Raw genomic sequence first — 23,128 nt, 5'->3', positions numbered from 1 at the left:
TATGTATGTATGTATGTATGTATGTATGTATGTATACAGTATGCATGCATATATGCATACACTGTCACTGACTGTGTAGACTTGAGTTCACATTGAGATCAGCATCTAATAGGGATGTAAAAACACCAAAAACTAACAATATGATATCATGATACAAGTCCATGATACAATATTTATCACAATATAAATAAAATAAAACACACACACACACACACACACACACACACACACACACACACACACACACACACACACACACACACACACACACACGCACACACACACACACACACACACGTCCATAAAGGTAGCAATGTGTACCTTGCTGGAGTAGGGTCCAGGGATGAGCAGTTTCAGGGCCTGTCTCTTCAGCTCTGCCAGCCTGGCGTTGCAGTTCTCACACCAGTTCTCACTGCCAGGGGAGCTTCCGCTGCCCGAGGCTGGGGAACCTGTGCCAAATCCTGGGGAACCGCCTAGAGATCCCGGAGAACACGTCCCGATCCCTGGGGATATGGTCCCAGGAGACCCAGAGAAGGATCCTGGCGAGGAGGTTCCTGAGCCTGGGGAAGGTGTGCCAGTGGAGCTGGGCATGGAACCGGCCCCCTCCGGGGCGGGGCGTGTAGCTGAGCCGGTCGACTCCTCGTAGGCCTTCCTGTACCATGTCTCTGGAGAGAAGGAGGTGGACTTGGTGGGAGAGGTGTCAGGCATCTGCAGAGCGAGAAAGAATGGATAGTAACAGTGCGAGGATGAGGATTTCAGAACAATAAATATTCATATCTGTGTATTTGAAAGTCTGTAATTATGTAATGCATAATCTTGTTACTCCTTGTGTCTTGTGTTTAATGAACCACCCACTGTTAGCCTGGCCTATTAACTTGTGCAAATGTGTGGATTAAATGGAAATTATTTGTTTTCAGTGTGATCATATGTAAATATGATCACTGTAACCCTTCAATAGGGAGAGGCAAAGACTCATTTTTGAGTTAAGGCAGTCATCATGACCAGTTCACTGCACAGTAAAATGTGTAACTCAGACAGTGTACAAATGCATCATTATGGGTCCATTTGCTTACATTTGTACACTGTCAGAGTTCAATTAACACAGTGTATGGCTGATTAGAAGCCACATTCCACAGCGAATATGTACACAGGCTGGTAAGAACTGTGATTTTCTCAATGTGTAAAACAGGTTTGACAATGATGATCTCAACATCATATTCATTTAAACAGGGGCTTCAGAATAACCTACTTGATTTTAGACATCTCTGTCTCTACAGAGTAAAAAACTGAGTTTTTTTTCTGCTTTAAGGTGTGGTGGGCTACCCAGTATAGTCTACAATCCAGTGAACTACTGTCAGCACCAGCAGCCATATCTAATATGTAATAACTCAGGAGTAATTGGGTTGGTGGGTCAGTGGGGAATATAAGGGCGGTTGCTCTGTGACTCAACCGATATAAGTGCCAGACTACATGGGTAGGTGGTATGTTGTGGTGGTAGGCCTATAATAACAAGCCCTGGTGCTGAAATATAAGGGTCTGTGCTCAGAGAAAGAGGAGAGAATGCAGCACACCTTCATCTCCATAAGTAGGCTAAAATGTTAATTAGACAGGTGATGATGGGCGGGTAGATGAAATTGAGCATGGCTCCCCCTGCGACACTGTCCAATATATGTCTAGGTCTAGGAGCCAGGCTATATGGCAGGTTTATGGCTGGGTACATCTGAGTAAAATACGTAGACCAGTGGTTCTCAACCTGTGGGTCGGGGTCCCCACATGATTTTGGGGGGGGGTCCCCAGATGACAGTGAAGTGACAATTTAAGGACTTTAAAGAAGAAAATAAATTACCATTACAGCATCAAAATTAATCAACAAACTATACAATAAAAACTGGTCAAACATTTGCCAAATTGTCAAATGATATAAGAAAGAGGCAAAACATTTGAAAATAGCCAATCTACAAGCTCACAACGAGAGCTTGAAGATCTGCTATTTTCACAATATTTATCTGAGGGGTCCCCAGTTCAAATATGATTATTTTGAGGGGTCACAGCCTGAAAAGGTTGAGAGCCACTGAACATAGACTATATAATGAGCATATACCTAGTCGAATAGAAGAAACCCTACCCCATATTTTCTGCTCCGGCTGGTCCCAGACCTGTCCTTGGTCCCCGACAGTGAAGTCATCTTGGAGGTGAGATGAGGAAAAACGCAGGGAGAGGAAAGGACAGGACTAATCTCTGTTGTTTCACTGCAGATCACCAGTCAGATCGCTTTCAAATAATTCCGAGCCCCTGCAGTTTTGCCTTTAATATCAATCAGAATTCCACACATGCATGTGGAAAACCATGATATGCCTTATTCAAATTCCATCGCCACGAGAGAAAAATTATAATAATTTAGCCCGGCCATGCAGGACAATTTATTTCCACGGTTCTTCAAGGGATCACATTTGAAATCCACAATAATTAATAAGGAAAGAATTCACACAGGTCCTCCTCCGTTTTCTTCTCCATCAACAGGGCTGGATTTGCATCGAGGAGTGAGTGGATCGATTTGTCTGAGTGGGTCCCTCTACACTACAGAACACAAATGCTTAAGTCCCGCAGTCCAGCCGCTCTCACAGCAGCAGCAGCACACACAACAATCTGCCGGCATGCAGATGCAGGTACAAAATGAGCCTCTTGACAAATTCCGACACAGATCTGAAGTCTTTGGACGCATGGGTAGACGTCAAGGGCAATGCGATTCGACTGTTGCGAAATGATCAAAGCAACAACCATACTTTCCTGCAGCCCACTTGTCACTGTGTGTGTGTGTGTGTGTGTGTGTGTGTGTGCGCGCGCGCGCGTGCGTGCGTGCGTGCGGGCAAGCGTGCGCGTGTGTGTGTGCTCGTCCTCCTGTTGACTTGGTTGGTGAGGTGAGCTCGGGGCTCCAGTGCAGTCAGCCCAGCCAACACGCAGTGGACCGAAGTGTTAAAAAGGGAGAGAGGCGCACATCTGGATGTGGGCGGGTCCTCTGGTTCCCCTCCGCAGCCACGGACCAATAGACTTGCAGAGTCCGGTTGAGTGACAGAAGAGCAGCTGGCTCAGCGGACAGCTTCAAGTTTTGGGCGTGGGACTCGCGACATTAGGGCAACAGGCAACTTTAAGTGTGTGTGTGTGTGTGTGTGTGTGTGTGTGTGTGTGTGTGTGTGTGTGTGTGTGTGTGTGTGTGTGTGTGTGTGTGTGTGTGTGTGTGTGTGTGTGTGTGTGTGCGCGCGCGTGTGTGTGTGTGTGTGTGTGTGTGTGTGTGTGTGTGTGTGTGTGTGTGTGTGTGTGTGTGTGTGTGTGTGTGTGTGTGTGTGTGTGTGTGTGTGTGTGTGTGTGTGTGTGTGTGTGTGTGTGTGTGATAACAGCTATTATCTCTGCATGTAACTAGCTACCTAAACCAACTATTAGTTGCAGCAGAATCACTTTGTCAATTTCCCTATATATACATAAAGAACCAGTAATACCGTTCCCACTGCAGTTTACATCAAACATCCCCCAAAAAAACATTAAGGACAGGTTTTCAAAACACATAACTTAGACAAAAACAGTTAAAGGGGAAATCCACCCATTTTCAATATTTAACTATGTCATTAATATAGCATAAAGGAGTTGTGTGGAAATAAGAAAAAAATTAAAAAAAAATTAACATTGCAAAAAAATGTAACATTGCAAAAAAATTAACATTGCAAATTACACTGTGATGACTCATCATGGTGTAATTTGCAATGTTAATTTTTTTGCAATGTTACATTTTTTTGCAATGTTAATTTTTTTTTTAAGCTAAGTGCAGTTAATATAGCAGTATTAAGTGCCATTGTGCAATTATTATAATTTTTAAGTTAACAGCACAGTATAATAAAGTGCTGTTGTGCATTTTAGAAAGTGCAATTACTTCAAGTCCAATCCATTTCAGCCCAGTTGAGTTTGTTTGGAGGGTAGGGTATAGAGTGGGGCTGGCATTGGCAGGGGGCACAGTTTATTTATAATCCTCACTGCCCTCGGGAAGAAGCTATTCAGCATCCTGCTGCTGCATTTAGCTTTAATGCTCCTGTACCTCTTCCCCGAGGGTAAGAGGAAAAACAGGCCATGGGAAGTGTGGTGAGGATCCCTTATGATGCTGGTGGCTCTGTGGGCACATTGGTTATAGAGCTCCAGCAAAGAGGGGACAGGGGGCACCCATGACCTTACCAGCTGTCTTCACAGACCGGTTCAGCTGATGTTTTTCATTATGCCTGGCAGCTGCCTATACCAGGCAGGAAGTGCAGCTGTATGGGATAGATTCAATGATGCCCCTATAGATGATGGTAAGGAGGAGAGGGGTGGGAAGAATTTGCTTTTTGAAAAGCTGTAGGCTATTTGGTGAGCGATTCTACAGCAGCAGGAATCAGTACAAATATTTTATCCTGATTTGAGTGATTTCCTTAGAGTGTCTGACAACATCTGCATGAAAAGTGTCAAAGTAAAAATATGCAAGTAATGTATTCCAAGATGGGGAATAAATTACTTATTTACTTTACTTAATTACTTTATTATTATTTGCATTTAAAGACAGTCAGATGGAAGGAGAGTTTTTTGAAGGAAGCAACAAATACATTTAATAATTATAAATGGGGACAATATTTCAGGGTGGAAACGACAAGGTGAATCTGTTCTTCTGTTGAGGTGTGGGGTTCCAACCAGACAGTGGATACACAGCTCCCCCTGCTGTTAAAGGGCAAGACCACTTTGGTAGAGGTTTGGGTTGTGTAGTTACCTTGCCATGATGTAACTCCAAAGGTGGGCAAGAAATAAAAAAAAATTGCTCCATTGATTAGAAATTGATCATTCAAAATATGGTGATGCTCTATATTGTCTGAATCAGCTATGTTTGAGTTCATTTATGTGCTAAAAGAGTGACTTTGAGAGCTGTTTTACCGTACAATGTAAGTCAATGAGGAGCATATTTTGAATGATCAATTTCTAATCAATGGAGCAATTATTTTTGATTTCTTGCCCACCTTTGGAGTTACATCATGACAAGGTAAATACACAACCCAGACCTCTACTAAAGTGGTCTTACCCTTTAAGTGGTTACCGCCACAGAATACACAAGAGAGTCTCCTGAGTGCCCATACAACAGATGCGAATTTAGGGAAAAAAATGTAAGCTAAATTAAGTGCACAGTGTTACATCCTCTATAGAGTTTGATGTGGTTTTAATCACATGACTCATGAGACAAAAGTAATCATAAAAGTCAACCAAAGAACAAGATTTGTATTCAGGATCTCCTAGGTGGTCAGTAGGAACACACGGAGGACACTAGCTGGAGCGCTCATCCAATGTCATTTTGACTATGCATGCACCTCATGGTAATTTAGCACCACAAAGGCAAACAAAGCTTCAGACCTCTCAAAACAAACTGGTCAGGTTACTACTTGGCCTCACACCCAGAACTCACCTAACCGACTGCTCATATATGCTGGGGTGGGATGGCTCAGGCCCAGTAAAGCAACTTGCAATGGGCCTGGTCTTCAACATATATACGCAAGGAAACAGAGATACCCATGTACCTGTCAGAGCTACTTCAATAACGTGAAAGACACACACAGGCACAACACCAGAGGGAGCTCCACTGATCTCAGTCAACCCAGATTCGGCACAAACATGGGGTCAAATTTGTTCTACTGCTATGCCACCAAAATGTGGAATGCACTTCCAACAAACATCGAAAAGTGTAGCTCCGTACCCTACTTCAAAACCGCCATAAAAGAGCACCTGTCTGCAATTTGTAAGTGGTCCTAGAAAAGCCCTCTAAGCTTAACACCAGAAATGACCCCCCACCTGTACTGTAGGCTACATACGTTCATTGCTACTAGTTTTATGTCTTGTTTATTATTGTACAGTATTGTATGTCTTTAAGTGTCTTAATGAATTGAATACACAGGACCACAATGGAAAAAAGCCTCTGGGGCTTTTTGTGTTATCCTTTAAAATCACTGTAAATCGTCCCTCTGTACTAATTGCAAACTGTTAATAAAGTATTCAATCAATAAGTAGGCCTACTGTAGGCCTACACAACAACAACATACAGTAGTCTACCTGCCTACTATTAGGAGCGGCAGTGCATGGTTCAGGAGGTAGAACAGCCGGAAGGTTCCGGATATGATCCTCAGCTCCCAGTTAGGTGTTATGTGTCTTGCTCAAGGACATTTTGACCAGTCATATTCGACACATTGCTGGCTAGGCCTGGAATTGAACCTGGGACAACTGGGGACTGTGGTTTCCTCAGGTAGGTCCTCTGACCATTCAGCTATGCCACCCAGATGTTCCCATTTTCTGGAAGCTTTGCAGATCTATGAATGGTATGACGAATGTTCTGAGAGGGCACATAATTAAATGGTTTCTGGCCAGAATTCAATTCGACATAATAATAAAAGAAAAATCTAAAATGATTGCAACACTAACTTAGAGTAAGATACAGTAAGCACACCATTGTAGTTAAGATATGTTAACTACAAAATGGCCGAAAGAGTAATCAAAAAGGTCAACCAAAGAACACGCTTTTTGTATAGGATTCGCCGCCTAGTCAGTAAGGACACTCTGAAGATTCTTGCAGGGGCCCTCATACAAGGTTATTACGATTATGCATGCTCCTCATGGTATCACAACACCACCAAGGCCTTAAAAACAAGGCTCCAAACATCCCAAAACAAACTAGTAAGGCTACTTCTTCTAACCCCTGCTCATTTTGCTAGGATTGGATGGCTCAGGGTTGAGGACAGAGTACAGCAACTTGCAATGGGCCTGGTCTTTAAGATACACCACAACATTGGGATCCCCCTGTATTTGTCAAAATACTTCCAAAACATTAACGAAGTCCACGATCGTAACACCAGAGGCAGCTCCACGAATCATGTTCAACCCAGATTTGGCTCAACAAAGGGAATGAACTCGTTCTCATGGTATTCAACAAAAATGTGGAATGCCCTACCAAAAGGAGTAAAGGAGTGTAAAACCCTACTCACTTTCAAAACTGCCCTAAAGATACACCTTCAGGAGGCTGCAATTCGAAAATGGCCCCTGTCTAAGTCTTAACCTACCCCCCCACCACTTTTTTTTTCTTCTCTTGTACATATTTTTCACTCTTCATACCAGTAACCTGTAAGCTGATTGTATGACGTTCTGTATAGTAGTGTGTATATCTGTCTGTCTCTTATATGTCAACATGATTTGTGTGCATGGGGATCTCATCTTAAACAAGCTCAGTGCTTAATGAGTCTTCCAGTTTAGTAGACCTTGTATTGTGAATTTGTACTTCCATGTACTGTTGTTCTCATGTCTTACTAAATAAAGTACATCAATCAATCAATCAATGTTATAAACTACATGTATTCTGTGTAGCCTGCACTCAGGATGAAAACACAATCCACACCTCCAAGCTCTGGCTGGAGATTTGAGTACCTTTGGTACCTTGCCACTGGCATTTGAGGTAGACAGATACTGTATAAAGGTATTCCCAAAGGGCTGTGGTGTCAATTTGTATTTATGTGTGGTTTTCTTTTCTTCCCCCCTTTTTCGTGATCTTGGTTGGTGGTTGAGATAATTCAGTATGCCATAGGCATTAATGGGGCAAGAATTTAGGTGGTTTTCTTCTGATAAATTAGAGAAAAAATAAACGAGTCCTCTTTTAATATCAACAAATACAGGACTATATTTAAAGGTAGGGTAAGTGATTTTCTTTGGTTAAAATAAGTGTTAAATAGCTCTATATTCTGATAGTACTCATTGCTATAGAGTGTTTGTTCAGTAAAAGGAGTCTCCTTGTCTCTCCAGCTCTTTATTAAACAGAAAATGCATTGTCGTTTCAGTTTCAGTTTCATTTCCAATTTTATCCAATCAGGATAGAGAACTCAATCAGGAGGAAGTGATGACACTAAGAAATGAGCAGGCAAAATTGGAAATGGAACACTATAAAAATGAAGCTTAAAAATTGGTACTTTCTCCTGATTGGCTGAGATTTTGACACCTACCAGAAAATGTATTTTCTGTTTATTAAAGAGCTGGAGAGACGGGGAGACTCCTGTTACTGAGCAAACACTCTATAGCAATGATTACTATCAGAATATAGTGCTTTAACCTTTCAACAAAATACTTTTTGTTTTAACCAAAAAATATCACTTACCCTACCTTTAAGTAGCCTATACTTTTTCGGAAAAAAATGTAAATATTCAAAATTAAATTAAAGGGAATTCTTTAGGTTGTTATGATATTTTACAATAGTTATGAAAACATGGTTTATCAGTGGTGGAAAGTAAGTGACTAAGTATATTTACTCAAGTACTGTATAAGTACAATTTTGAGGTACTTTTACTTTACTGGAGTATTTCCAATTGTCTATACTTTTACTTTGACTCCACTACATCTCAGAGGAAAATATTGTACTTTTACTCCACTACAATTATTTGAAAACTTTAGTTAGTTACTTTGTAGATACTTTGTTTGATTACAATTACAAAACATTCGGCCATTTAAAAATAGGAGATCTAAAGTAGATCTATTTTCAAAAGATTTGTATATATTTTATACATTTGAAAACTTGAAATGGGACATTCTGCATAATGAGAACTTTTTACTTTTGGTACTTTAATAAGTACATTTTGAATTACGGACTTTTACTTGTAACTGGGTATTTCTACATTGCACTGATGCTTTTACTTAAGTAAAAAAAAAAGAGTACTTTTTCCACCACTGGATCTACACGGCCTTGGTTTGTTTATCAAAAACGTTGTGTTTTTCTTTTACTTGTATCTTACTTATATCTTGACTGTAAGTCGTGTAAGACTCGTGTCCTTTGTTTTTTCATTTGGGGGAAAAAACAAACTAACTTGTCATGTAACTTCTTTCTTAATTGGGTTGTATAATATGAGGCAATGCAATGATATATGTTGATCTGAATGCAATGAATGCTTCTGACAAAATCCAATAAACAAACGTTAAAAAGAAGAAGTGTGATTTTACTTTGAAGTCCACTGAATCAGCCGGAAGTCAGCTGATGATATATTTTGGCTCAGTCCATACAGAGGTTGGGCTTGGGTGTTTGGTTAAAACATTATCAACTTCATGCTAGTTAGTAGCCTACCCGGTAGCTAAAGTTTGTTTTACAAAATAACTGGGTAAGTACTTACCTTGTTGGTTGCTAAACTAATTCACACATGGAAATGCAATGTATTCCAATCGCGAAATGTTGTTTTTAGTCGGCAACTGTGTTCGCTAGATTAACGCTAATAGTTAACATTGTTGTTGTTGTTTGCTAACGTTAGCTGTTTAGCTCACTTAGGTCGCAGTTCACAGACTGTTGCATGTTCAGAGGGGCTGCATGTTTTACTGTATGTTTTAGGTGACATATTAATACGCAGATTATTGTGAACAGTTAACAGCTGGCTGACCCAGTCCCTTTTGTAGGATCAGGACAGGAAGACCGTAATCGCTTGCAAAAACTGATTTAAAACGACGGTTGGCAGCGAGAGGAACAACAAGTGACCAGGTCTGCGAAAGCAAGCCCCAAAGAAGCGAATAGTCAGAATCACTTTCAATTTCTCTATGTACTTGCATACATAAAGAATATGAGATACCGTTCCCCCTCAGCCACTTGCTGTGCAACAAGTGCAAAGTACAGTGTACACACACACACACACACACACACACACACACACACACACACACACACACACACACACACTATTATTAATGCATTGGGTCCGATGTATTAGCCTTTATCACAAGTACCAAGTAGTCATCCAGTTAGTTTGCTGAGATGGTCAACAGAACTAATGGGTGTGTGTGTGTGACTGTGTACTGTACCTTCAACTCACTAGTCTGTGTTATTTTACTTTGAGACTGTGAATCACATCTCCATCAGCCTCATCATTAATGAGAAGGCTGCTGTATTTATTTGCGAACCATTAAGAAGTGATACAAGAAGATTTACCAGCCTGAACTCCAGAGGCAGGTTGTTCCAGTGTCACTCACAAAGCCCTGGCAGGGTTTGTCCTCAGCCACAACTCAGGAACAACAGGTTCCTGCCCAAGAAGCTACATGATCTACACTTGAATTTTCATTTGTAAAGCTGCATTTTTTTAATGAAAACCATCTGCGTCCACGCTGCACTTCCACTGCATAGTATATATAGTGTTGCCTAACCCTTTTTTGCTTTAGCATTTGACCAAAGTACCTGGTAAGAGGCAGGGAATATAGAAAAACAAAAATCTGGGAATAAATTCCTTATCAAGACATTTCTTCGCCAATGTCTTAGTAAAGCTGTCTAGTGGCACATTTAAAAAAGTTGAAATTGAACTCTCCAAGGGGAACCTGTGACAGCTGCTGAACGTTGGGGCACCCGAACATCTGCGTATTTAGATGAGGTGTTGTAATGTTGGAGCGTAAGGTTGTCGTCCTATGATAGTGCCATTGTTTGAACAGCGGAGCACAAAGAGTGGCGTAATAAATGCAACTGTTTGGTGTAGCAGCATTGCATGGCAGAAAATGATATTACTGCGCTACATAATGTTCTTCACAGTATGATCAAGTGCCAGGAGGCATGTGTCACGCTCCTACTTACCGTCTGATGCAGTAGCTCATAGGCAGCGGGAGAGGCAGAGCATTTGGGAAGAATAGCTCTGCATAGCTCCAATTAGAACCTCTCCCTCCGCTACATAGCTCCGAGATGAGGTTCCACGCAGCTCTGTGCGATTTATTTCAACCCGTCGGTTAGATTTTTCTTTGCTGCTAAAAGTTAAAACATCTGAGAGCAGTGCACCGAGCAGAGCACCTTACTTTTTGGATACGATGTGCGGAAAGGGGTAAGTATCATGCATAGTGGAAAATATTCGAAAATGTCCTGCTCAAACGGCACTGAGCTGCGTGGGACCTCACCGCGGAGCGATAGCGGAGGGAGAGGTTCCAAATGGGGCTAGTCTCTGCACTGACCACAAACCATACACACAGCTAATAATGCAACATAGTAAAAGTATGCTGATTACTTACCGGTACTTACTTATGCCTGACACCCGTACCACCCGTACCATAGGCCGTCGACAAGGGACCTCCAGAGTTCTCGGGTCACTGGCGTTCTTTTCTATCTGCGACCAGGTGTATCCCAGTCTCTTGGTGTCTGCCTGGAGATCCCGCCGCCAAGTGTCTTTGGGCAGGCCCCTGTTTCTCTTCCCTCGAGGGGTTCCAATTTAGAGCCTGTCTGGTGATATTTGACACTGGTTTTGGTTTGCGTCGTGTGTGCCCGATCCATCTCCATCTTCTTTGTCCAATTTTTATGCTCCTGGGAGTTGTTTGGTGTTCATCCATAGATCGTTAAAAGTCTGCTGACTGCTTAAAAAGATATTTCACTTTAAAATAAAATAAACATTAAAAATCACACCCAGTGTGAAGTGAGCGGTGCTATTTATGAGTTATTAATTTCATCATGCATCTCGGTAGCCAATCGCAGCACGTCCTGCGAAGTGACGTGCTTGCATTTTTTACATTATTATTAATTTCATCATGCGTCTCGCTAGCCAATCACAGCGCTTCTGCGAAGTTTGAAGTTAATTTCATCATGTGTCTCGCTAGCCAATCACAGCACGTCCTGTCAGCTTAGCCTATGGGCTTGTTTTCCACAGTATGGCGTCACAGCGAAAGACAAATTTTCACAACGGAAAGAAAAACTTTCACCACGGATGGGTCCTAAACCCTCTTATAGGAGCGGTTGCACCGCTCAAAAATATATATGTTACAGTATGATTGGAGAACCAGTATGATTGAAGAAAGCGCGCTCGTTTTTACCACCCACCCAGCACTAGAGGGAGCCACAAGCCAGGCTTGTGCACAAACATATATGGCCACACACACACACACACACACACACACACACACACACACACACACACGCGCGCACGCGCTCATGCTTTTTTTGGTTTATTGAAAGCAGGACTGTTTAGATACTTTTATTGTGTTCTGGCTTTTGTTTTACTTTCTCCCTGACACACACACACACACACACACACACACACACACACACACACACACACACAGTGATCCATGAAAAGAACTATTCTGTCCCTATCGGTTTACAAATCAAACGGCGCTGAGTCGACTAGTGGAGCGTCGGCCGGTCAGCGCGGGCACTCGCGCCTCGAGGCGCGAGGGCGCGCTTCCTCGGCCTCAAGCTCCACTAAATCGGCGCGCCTCCGTCATGGACAAGCGTGTGCGTGTGAACGCGTGTTCAGCGTTCCCCTCATAGATATTATGGTTCCCCTAGCGTAGCTTCCTGGTTGCTATGTGGGGGGGAACAACAAAAGACAGGTCCGCTCGGCGCATCAAAGCCCCGCCTCTCCGCGTTCTCCTTCTCCTCCTCGGAGGAGGAGGAGAAGGAGAGAAGGAGAGGACGGGACGGTTTATAACGCGAGGAGGAGGAGGAGGAGGAGGCTCCTCTTCCTCGCGAGCCTCGCCTAATAAACCCACGCCTCGCAGCGCCGCGTCCTCCTTCTCCTCCTCGCGAGCCTCGCTAATAAACCCTGTCTCGAAAAGCCCCGCCTCGCCCCGAAGGAGCCCCGTGCCTAAAAACGAGCGCTCTGTCTTCAATCGTACTGGTTCTCCAAACGTACTGTGACATATATAATAGAATAAATGAAAATGTAATGGAAAAATCACGGCCCTTCACGCATTAGAAGGACATTCTAATGCATGTGGGTGCCGTGATTTTTCCATTACTTTTTCATTTGTTTTATGTATTTTCTTCGTTTATTTGAAAGAGAAATATCCCTTGGGTTACATGCGTAGGCACAGAGCCAGGTTAAATTAACATCCAAGGAAACTGGATGTTTAAATGGCATAGTGGACGGACAACAGAGGAGCTTCTCCAGCTCACATTGATCCTGACGCACGTCATAATTATATTTCAGGATTCTTGAAGGCGTAATTCTTCTAAAAGTCAGTAAATCCAACAGTTCATATTCAGTGGCAATAAAGTTAAGCCTCATTTATACTCTGTTGTATGACAGTCTCTCTTGTCAAAAACAACTGATCTACAATCTCAACGCACTGCATTTATGAGTTTCTTTTTTGCAAGCGATACCATTGTATGCTGGTTCAGTCTCATAGTTAAGTGCAGCCTTTGTATGCGTGTCTGTGTTTTTGTGTGCGCGCACATGAGCATGTGAGCGGAGCGGGGGGAAATGCCGCTCGTCGCTCCAGGGGGCTGTTGTCACACTCGCTATCCGCTCATGTTGATTCCCCCCCCCGCTCCGTCGCTCACGTTGATCAGTCCAGGCCGCTCGGCAGCAAAAAAAAAAGCTTTGAAATTTTGATCAAGGACGTGTGCTGTGCACTTCTGGATGTCTGTGTCCGTGCGACCGGGCATGCTCAAACAAACGGTGCCAGAGCGGCTTTGAGCGGAGGACGGTCCCGCTCCGAAAGCTCTGACCCATTTAAAAACCAGCACCAGGCTCATGTCAAAATCCCGCCGCTCCGCTCACATGCTCTGGTGTGTGGGCTAGTTCCACTCCATAGGACATTGGGCATGAGGTAATGCATTCACAAAAAATATTAAATAATAGTCGTCATTGACAGATTGGCGGTGATTGGTCCATTAGTTTGCGAGATTAGAGGCGAACACAAAGACACACACAGGCCTGAAAACATAATCTCCCCTCCCGGCCTAATCACTTGGCAGAGGTGATTGGATGAGCGTGAACGCGATGTCCACACAAATTTCCCCTCATCCTTATCCCTTGATGTGGGAGAATGTCCTCCTAATGAATGTTTATCTGTCCTAATTAATCAAATTGAGTTGTGGTCTCGTGAGACCTACAGTTGTGAACAAAAGTTTACATACAGTTGTGAACAAAAGTTGACATACATTTGTAAAGAACATGTATGTCATGGCAGTTTTGACTCCAATAATTTCTACAACTCTTATTTTTCTGTGATAGGTTGATTAGAGCAAATACTTACACAAAAAAATCACGAAGTTTATTTTATTTTCATGAATTTATTTCGGGTTTTAAGAAAATGTGACCAAATATACTGGGTCAAAAATATACATACAGCATTGCTAATATTTGGTCCCCCTTGGCAATGTAGAAAGTTGTGTCAATCAAATAAGCAACTGTGCAGCAATAGTTAGTAAGTATAAACTGCATGGCAGAGTTGTGTCACTGCGACGATCAGGACAAAAGCGCAACGATCAGGACAAAAGCGCAAGCTACTGTATCACCTACTGCTGAGAGAAAATTGTTCAGGATGGTCAAGACTCAAGAGTAAACCGAGAACCAGCAAAAAGCAGGTCTACAATGAATTAGAAGCTGCTGGAGGACAGGTGTCAGTGTCCACAGTCGAGCGTGTTTTACATCACCATGGGCTAAGAGGCTGCCATGCAAGAAAGAAGCCCTTGCTCCAGAAGTGGCACCTCAAGGCTCGACTGAAGTTTGCGGCTGATCACATGGACAAAGACCAGGCCTTCTGGACGAAAGTTTTTGTGGTCAGATGAAATCAAAAGTTTACCGTTTGGCCACAATGACCAGAAATATGTGTGGAGGCGCGAGGGTGAGGCCTGCCCTTTAACCCCAAGAACACAACACCTACTGTCATGGCAGCATGATGCTGGTAGTGTTATGCTCTGGGCCTGTTTCGCTGCAAATGGAACTGGTGCTTTACAGAGAGTAAATGGAATAATGAAGGAGGATTACCTCAACATTCTTCAGGAAATGTTCAAATCATCAGCCAGAAGTTTAAACTTTGGGTCTCAAGAGTGGTAAAAGGATGGCTAAATCTGGCTCGAATTAAGGTTTTAGTATGGCCTGCCAAAAGTCCTGACCTAAACCCCATTGAGAACATTAGGACAGTGCTGAATAAACAGTCCATGTCAGAGAAAGCCAACAAATGTTGATGAACTGCATCAATTCGGTCAAAGATCCAGAAGCTTGCTGGAAGCTTGTGGATTACCAAAAGCATTGGGGTGAAAATGGCCAAGGGACATGCAACCAAATATTAGCATTGATGTTTGTATATTTTTGACCCAGCAGTTTTTGTTCCATTTCATATTAGCATTGCTGTATGTATACTTTTGACCCAGCAGATGTATTTGCTCTAATCAACCTAGCACACAGAAATAAGAGTTTAATTATTGGAAAGTCAAAACTGCCATGACATGCATGTTCTTTACAAATGTATGTAAACCTTTGATCACAACTGTACATACTGTAACATTTTTACCTACTGATATGAATGCAATTTGTATGCTTCCATTAAAAAGTAAACGGAGCTCTTTGGTAAACGGTTCTCTCATTCTCTTTAGGCAGATGGTAATCAAAGAAAGATTGAGATGATGTGATGGAGATCTCCTCAGCTCTACCCACAGAATCGCCAGACTGTTCCCTTCTAAGCAAGTCCCCTGGGAGTTCTTCACCATTCACGCCAACAAGAGGCGACGGACAACCATGGAACTCACCAGAAACCTCTGTGAACTACACACCAGACTGCAGTTCCTCTGCTGCCAACCCACCCCCCATTTCAATGTCTTCTGTTGGAGCCAGCAAACAAAAGCTAGGAAATGATACACAATTCATTCAGGTATTTACAACTGCATTGTTTGATATATGCCCCGGCCCCCTACAGATAATGATTAGGATTTGCTTTTCATTTATTGATTAATCTTGATTTTGTTTTTACTATTCAACCCACCTGTAAATTAATTGCATCTAGGGATGGAAAGTCTGTCTCCAATCTGCCCACTCCACCTTTTTTGACCCATCTGTCTCACAATGCCATTTAGTAACTGTTATTGGGCCTGTTCTTTTTAGACACCAGAGGTGGATTCGTCTTGTAGTGTTCCTAGGGCCAGAGGTCAACCTCTGAACCCTCAGACTAAATCTAAGAGAGGAGAGAAAGTTCCAAAAGGTCAACCACGGGCCTGCAGAGAGAACAGGCCTCCAGCCAAACGCTGGCTTAGAAAGGAACAGGAGATGGACAGTAGAGATGCCAGTCAGCCACCACAACACTGCATACCCATGTTTGAATTCCAGGACTTGGATTCACCAGAGAAAGGTATCATATATTACATATGTGTTCTGCACCATATAGGTCACTTTATTAATATGATTGGCAAGATTTAAAAACAAAGTCAGAGTTGCAATACAATGCTATCACAAAACAATCTGTGACCCAGCATGAAAGAATGACTGGGCTCATCGCAGGGCCACACACTTACAGCAGAGCTCAAAATACTCTCCATCTGGTCTGATTTAGATAGAAAATGAAGCACAAATTTAGAATCTTAGTTGCTTATCTACCATCCCCCTAAAAGTCATAACTGGAATTGGATTGTAAATAGGAAAATAATGCATACATATGAAGCCAGGCTTTTCAAAAATTCTAGAAAGAGGAGTCTTATCACTGTCAAATCAAATTGATTACAAATCGTCTAAAGTCTGTCTTTCAGTTGGGGTGTAGTAAAGTTATGATCAACCCTCACCTATCTGTCCAAATTCAAAGATAAAAAAAACAAAGCGAAATTGAGTTAAGACAATCGTAATTTTAAAACAAGATACACCATTCCTCAGGCATTTAATTACAATGGCAACGTAGTACTTTGATGCGTTTTAACACTATTTGAGAGTTTAGTTGTACATAGGAGATTTTGCGTATGCCAGCACAATGAAAATAAATGAGTAATGGCTTATGGACAAATGTTTGGGTGAGTAAAATTAAGTGCTGTTTGTTTTGTTATAGACATCTCTGACGTTTTGATGGAAATCTCTTCAACTCTACCCCCAGAATCATCAGACCAGTTGATACGCAGCAGTTCTCTTTTAAGCAAATCCCTTGACAGTTTGGTACCAACCACGCTAACGAGAGGCGAGGGACGCTGCAAACCCATGTTTGAACTCCAGGAGTTGAATTCACAAGAGAAAGGTATCATATTTTACATAGGTGTTCTGTGCCATATAGGTCACTTTATTAATGTGCTTAGCAAGATTTAAAACAGAGGTCGAACTTGCTATGCAATGTTATCACAAAGCATAAATGACAATCTGTGACCCAGTGCGAGCTAAGGACTGGTGTAATCGTGAGGCCACACACACTTTACAGCAGTGCTCAAAAACACATCTGGATTTATTTAGATTTAGAAACAAATTTGCCTGTGAATATGAAAATAATTCATACATCAAGCCAGGTTATTCCAAGATCCTAGAAGAGGGAGACTGTCCACTGTTAAATCAAATTAGCTGATTACAAATCGTGAAAAGTCTTTCATCGGGCGGTTGTGTAGTAAAGTTATTATCAACCCTCAGCTTTCTGTCAAGTCCAAATTAAATGATAAAAAAAAAAGAAAAAAAAGAATCACACCCAGTTTGAACTTTTAACTAAAGGAACAATGTTAAATTCCTGTCAATTCTGAGATTCTCACCAGCGCCACCTTTTTTCAATTTATAATTTTTTTTAGAGTAGCTGATATTTTTTTACCCCCTTTTTCTCCCCAATTTAGTCATCATGCCAATTGATTCCTCCCCACATATATTTCTGTGTTTTTCACTGCTGTTGTATCCTACTGACTCACCTGCCAGTGAGGAGGCCCCCCCCCCGGGAGGACGTAGAGCCTTCGTCCTACTCTTCCCACACAACACTCCCTGCTGACAGGTGCCGCCCGCCCCAGCCCGTAGGAGTATGTGCAATGACAAATATCACACTTCCTGCCCGGCTTCCCTCCCCCGAACACGGGCCGATTGTCTTCGTTTTTAGACGCCTGACAAAGCCGGTCGGACCACCAGTGCCACTTAAAACAAATCATACCCAGTGGCTTTTATACAGATCTCTTCAACTCTTCCCACAGAATCATCAGATCCCTTGCTATGCAGCAGTTCTCTTCTAAGTACATTCCCTGAGAGTTTCTTACCAACCACGTCAAGGAGAGGCGAGAGACAACCATGGGACACACCAGAAGCTTCAGTGAACTCCACACCTGACTGCATATCCTTAGCTGCCATTCCATCGCCTATTTCAGTGTCTCCTGTCGGAGCCAACGAGGATCTAGGAGATAATAGACACTTGAGTCAGGTATCTAAAGCTGCATTGTGTGATACATGCCCCCTACAGATAATGATTAGGATTTGCATTTCATTGATAAATCTTTGATTGTTTCTGTTTTAATTCTTCAAACTGCCTGTTTTTTGCACCTTGGGACTGAAATCTTTCCACAGTCCGCCTCCAACCTGCTCACTCCACCTTTTTTGACCCATCTATCTCACAATGCCATTTAGTAACTGTTATTTGGCCTGTTCTTTTCAGACACCGGAGGTGGATTCGTCTTGTAGTATTCCTAAGGCCAGAGGTCCACCTCTGAATGCTCAGACTAAAGCAAAGGGAAGACAAAAATGTCCAAAAGGTCAACCAAGGACCCGCATTCCAGTCAAACGCCGGCGTAGAAAGGACCAGGAGATGGAAGGTAGCGATGCCAACAGTCCACCACAGTGCAGCAGACCCATGTTCATTGCTGTTCGTTTTGTTATAGACATCTCTGACGTTTTGATGGAAATCTCTTCCACTCTTCCCACAGAATCATCAGACCAGTTGATACGCAGCAGTTCTCTTTTAAGCGAATCCCCTGAGAGTTTCTTACCAACCACACCAACGAGAGGAGGGGGACAACCATGGGACACACCTGAAGCCTGTGTGAACTCCACACCAGACTGTACATCCTTGGCTGCCATCCCACCCCCTATTTCATTGTCTCCTGTTGGAGCCGAAGAACAGGTAATAGAAAATAATAGACCTTTCAGACAGTCAGGTATTGAAAGCTGTATTGTGTCATACATGCCCCCTACAGATAACGATTATAAATGTCTCTTAATTTATTTCATTGATTAATCTTAGATTTTATTTTCTGTTTAACTCTTCAAAACTGCCTATAAATTCATTGCACCGTGGGATTGAAAGTTGTCAAGAGTCTGTCTCCAACCTCCTCACTCCACCTTTCTTGACCCATCTATCTCACAATGCCATTTAGTAACTGTTATTTGGCCTGTTCTTTTCAGACACCGGAGGTAGATTCGTCTTGTAGTATTCCTAAGGCCAGAAGTCCACCTCTGAATGCTCAGACTAAAGCAAAGGGAAGACAAAAATGTCCAAAAGGTCAACCAAGGACCCGCAGAGAGAACAGGACTCCAGCCAAAGGCCGGCGTAGAAAGGACCAAGAGATAGAGGGTAGTGATGCCAACAGTCCACCACAGTGCGTCATACCCAATTTTGAGCCACAAGAGTTGGATTCGCCAGAAAAAGGTATTTTATATAGGTGATATGTGCCATATAGGTCACTTTATTATACTACTTTTATAAACGATGGCTATTTAGTATTTTAACTATCTAAATGTTTACTTGAACATAGGAGATTTAGCGCATGCCAGCACAGTGAATTTACGAGTTAAGGTTAATGGACATATGTTTGGGTAACTGAAATTCGTTGCTGTTTCTTTCGTCATAGACATCTCTGACTTTATGACTGAGATCTCTTCAACTCTACCCACAGAATCATCACAACCATTGCTACGCAGCAGTTCTCTTCTAAGAAAGCCCCCTGAGAGTTCTTTACCAACCACGCCAACGAGAGGCGATGGACAACCATGGAACACACCAGAAGCCTCTGTGAACTCCACACCAGACTGTAGATCCTTGGCTGCCAGTTCATCACCTATTTCAGTGTTTCCTGATGGAGCCGAAGAACAGGAACTAGGAAATAATAGACACTTCAGTCAGGTATTTAATGCTGCATTGTGTGATACCCTACAGATAATGATTAGGATTTGCTCTTGATTCATTTACTGTTTAATCTTTTGATTGTTAAGGTTTTAAATCTTTTGATTGTTAAATCTTTTGATTGTTAAATCTTTTGATTGTTAAGGTTTTAACTTTTCAAATTGCCTGTAAATTATTTGCACAAGTTGTCAAGAGTCTGCCTCCAACCTGCTCACTCCACCTTTTTTGACCCTTCTGTCTCACAATGCCATTTAGTAACTGTTATTGGGCCTGTTTTTTTTCAGACACCAGAGGTGGATTCATCTTTGAGCATTCAGAGGTCGACCTCTGGCCTTAGGAATAGTACGACTATTCAAAGACTAGCAAAGGGAAGACAAAAATGTCCGAAAGGTCAACCACGGACTTGCACAGAAAAGAAGCCTCCAGCCAAACGCCGGCGTAGAAAGGACCAGGAGATGGAAGGTAGCGATGCCAACAGTCCACCACAGTGTGGCAGACCCATGTTCATTACTGTTTGTTTTGTTATAGACATTTCTGACGTTTTGATGGAAATCTCTTCCACTCTTCCCACAGAATCATCAGACCAGTTGATACGCAGCAGTTCTCTTTTAAGCGAATCCCCTGAGAGTTTCTTACCAACCACACCAACGAGAGGAGAGGAACAACCATGGGACACACCAGAAGCCTCTGTGAACTCCACACCAGACTGTAGATCCTTGGCTAACATCCCACCCCCTATTTCATTGTCTCCTGTTGGAGCCGAAGAACAGGTAATAGGCAATAATAGGCCTTTCAGACAGTCAGGTATTTAAAGCTGTATTGTGTCATACATGTCCCCTACAGATAACGATTATAATTGGCTCTTAATTTAATTGATTAATCTTAAGATTTTTTCTGTTTAACTCTTCAAAACTACCTGTACCACCTTTTTTGACCCATCTGTCTCACAATGCCATTTAGTAACTGTTATTGGGCCTGCTCTTTTCAGACACCAGAGGTGGATTCATCTTTGAGCATTCAGCGGTCGACCTCTGGCCTTAGGAATACTACGACTAAAGCAAAGGGAAGACAAAAATGTCCAAAAGGTCAACCACTGACTTGCACAGAAAAGAAGCCTCCAGTCAAACGCCGGCGTAGAAAGGACCAGGAGATGGAAGGTAGTGATGCCAACAGTCCACCACAGTGTGGCAGACCCATGTTTGAATCCCAGGAGTTGGGGTATCATATTTTACATGGGTGTTCTGTGCCATATTTGTCACTTTATTGAGCAAGATTTTAACCGGATGTCAAGAGTTGCCATGCAATCCTATCACAGAGGATAAATGATTATCTGTGACCCAGCGTGAGCTAGTGGGGATCATCATGGGGCCACACACACTTTACAGCACAGCTCAAAAAACATATCTGGTCTGATATAGATTGAAAATGAGTTGAGTGCAAATTTAGAATCTTCAATTGCTTATCTATCATTCCCCTAAAGTCAACACTGAAATGGGCTTAACACATTGGGTGCCAAAACCGTATATATACGGTTTTGCGCATACTAACGTTGAGTGCCAAAACCGTATATATACGGTTTTTGAAAAAAAAAAAAAAAAAAATTACTTTTTTTTTTTTTTTTTTTTTTTTTCCTTCACAGCAACAGGAAATATCACTCCTACAAGATTTAGACTCCAATCCACCTCCTGGTTAACTTATGACTTCAAAAACCTGTATCTCGGCTCCTGTGCACTTTTTTTTTTTACAATGTTAATTTAACTTTTTTGAACTGGCTGCAACTATGGAATGGATTTCCGAATGTTTTAAATTTTTTCCCCCCGATTGTACGAGACCTGTATGTGTGTAATGAGGGGATCACCGTGAGGACGGTGATCACTGAAATTTTTTTGTGACTACTTGAAAAAGGTTCAAAATGTTTAAAAAGTCCTGGCACTCAAAGTATAATATTTTAATAAACCTCTGGCACCCAATGTGTTAATAAATATGAAAATAATGCTTACGTAAAACGAGTCTCACCGTTCACCAGGCATCTTTGATTTCATATGGCTATTTAGATTTTTTAACAATATATAAAAGTATAGTTGAACATAAAAGATTTCGCACGTGCCAGCACAGTGAAAGTAAATGAGTAATGTATTATGGATGGACATATGTTTGGCTGAGTGAAATTCATTGCCGTTCGTTTTGTTATAGACGTCTCTGACGTTTTGATGGAAATCTCTTCCAATCTTCCCACAGAACCATCAGACCAGTTGATACGCAGCAGTTCTCTTTTAAGCGAAACCCCTGAGAGTTTCTTACCAACCACGCTAACGAGAGGTGAGGGACAACCATGGGACACACCAGAAGACTCTGTGAACTCCACACCAGACTGTGGATCCTTGGCTGCCATCCCACCCCCTATTTCATTGTCTCCTGTTGGAACCAAAGAACAGGTAATAGGAAATAATAGACCTTTCAGACAGTCAGGTATTTAAAGCTGTATTGTGTCATACATGTCCCCTACAGATGACTATTAGAATTGGCTCTTCATTTATTTCATTGATCTTTTTAAAAAAAAATCTGTTTAACTGCTCAAACTAACTGTAAATTAATTTGCGCATTGGGATTGAAAGTTGTCAAGAGTCTGCCTCCAACCTGCTCACTCCACCTTTTTTGAGCCATCTGTCTCACAATGCCATTTAGTAACTGTTATTGGGCCTGTTTTTTTTTTCAGACACCAGAGGTGGATTCATCTTTGAGCATTCAGCGGTCGACCTCTGGCCTTAGGAATAGTACGACTAAAGCAAAGGGAAGACAAAAATGTCCAAAAGGTCAACCACTGACTTGCACAGAAAAGAAGCCTCCAGTCAAACGCCGGCTTAGAAAGGACCAGGAGATGGAAGGTAGTGATGCCAACAGTCCATCACAGTGTGGCAGACCCATGTTTGAATCCCAGGAGTTGGGGTATCATATTTTACATGGGTGTTCTGTGCCATATTTGTCACTTTATTAATCTGATGAGCAAGATTTTAACCGGATGTCAAGAGTTGCCGTGCAATCCTATCACAGGATAAATGATTATCTGTGACCCAGCGTGAGCTAATGGGGATCATCATGGGGCCACACACACTTTACAGCACAGCTCAAAAAACATATCTATAGATTGAAAATGAGTTGAGTGCAAATTTAGAATCTTCAATTGCTTATCTATCATTCCCCTAAAGTCAACACTGAAATGGGCTTAATAAATATGAAAATAATGCTTACGTAAAACGAGTCTCACCGTTCACCAGGCATCTTTGATTTCATATGGCTATTTAGATTTTTTAACAATATA

At 42.2% G+C, this 23,128-nt stretch overlaps 1 protein-coding gene across 2 annotated transcripts in view; it reads left to right on the top strand.

Annotated features, from left to right (window-relative positions):
• Positions 1–9,090: 9,090 nt before the first annotated feature.
• Positions 9,091–23,128, top strand: part of LOC308091445 (uncharacterized protein) — a 37,223-nt gene continuing 23,185 nt past the window's right edge. For both annotated transcript variants that reach the window (XM_080437069.1, XM_080437068.1), the window contains exons 1-14: positions 9,091–9,182; positions 15,356–15,630; positions 15,861–16,104; positions 16,789–16,971; positions 17,891–18,114; positions 18,346–18,502; positions 18,614–18,810; positions 19,092–19,335; positions 19,538–19,809; positions 20,094–20,271; positions 20,383–20,579; positions 20,798–20,966; positions 22,048–22,244; positions 22,526–22,694. In XM_080437069.1, the coding sequence (XP_080293195.1) occupies positions 15,391–15,630; positions 15,861–16,104; positions 16,789–16,971; positions 17,891–18,114; positions 18,346–18,502; positions 18,614–18,810; positions 19,092–19,335; positions 19,538–19,809; positions 20,094–20,271; positions 20,383–20,579; positions 20,798–20,966; positions 22,048–22,244; positions 22,526–22,694 (2,671 nt within the window). In that variant the 5' untranslated portion in view covers positions 9,091–9,182; positions 15,356–15,390. The remainder of the gene's footprint in view (positions 9,183–15,355; positions 15,631–15,860; positions 16,105–16,788; positions 16,972–17,890; positions 18,115–18,345; positions 18,503–18,613; positions 18,811–19,091; positions 19,336–19,537; positions 19,810–20,093; positions 20,272–20,382; positions 20,580–20,797; positions 20,967–22,047; positions 22,245–22,525; positions 22,695–23,128) is intronic.

Source organism: Gymnoscopelus braueri, assembly GCF_963280865.1.
Source record: "Gymnoscopelus braueri genome assembly, chromosome: 1".
NCBI classification, from domain to species: Eukaryota; Metazoa; Chordata; class Actinopteri; order Myctophiformes; family Myctophidae; genus Gymnoscopelus; species Gymnoscopelus braueri.
The sequence above is the reverse complement of the archived record's forward strand: the minus strand, read 5'-3'. Positions and strand labels throughout refer to the sequence as shown.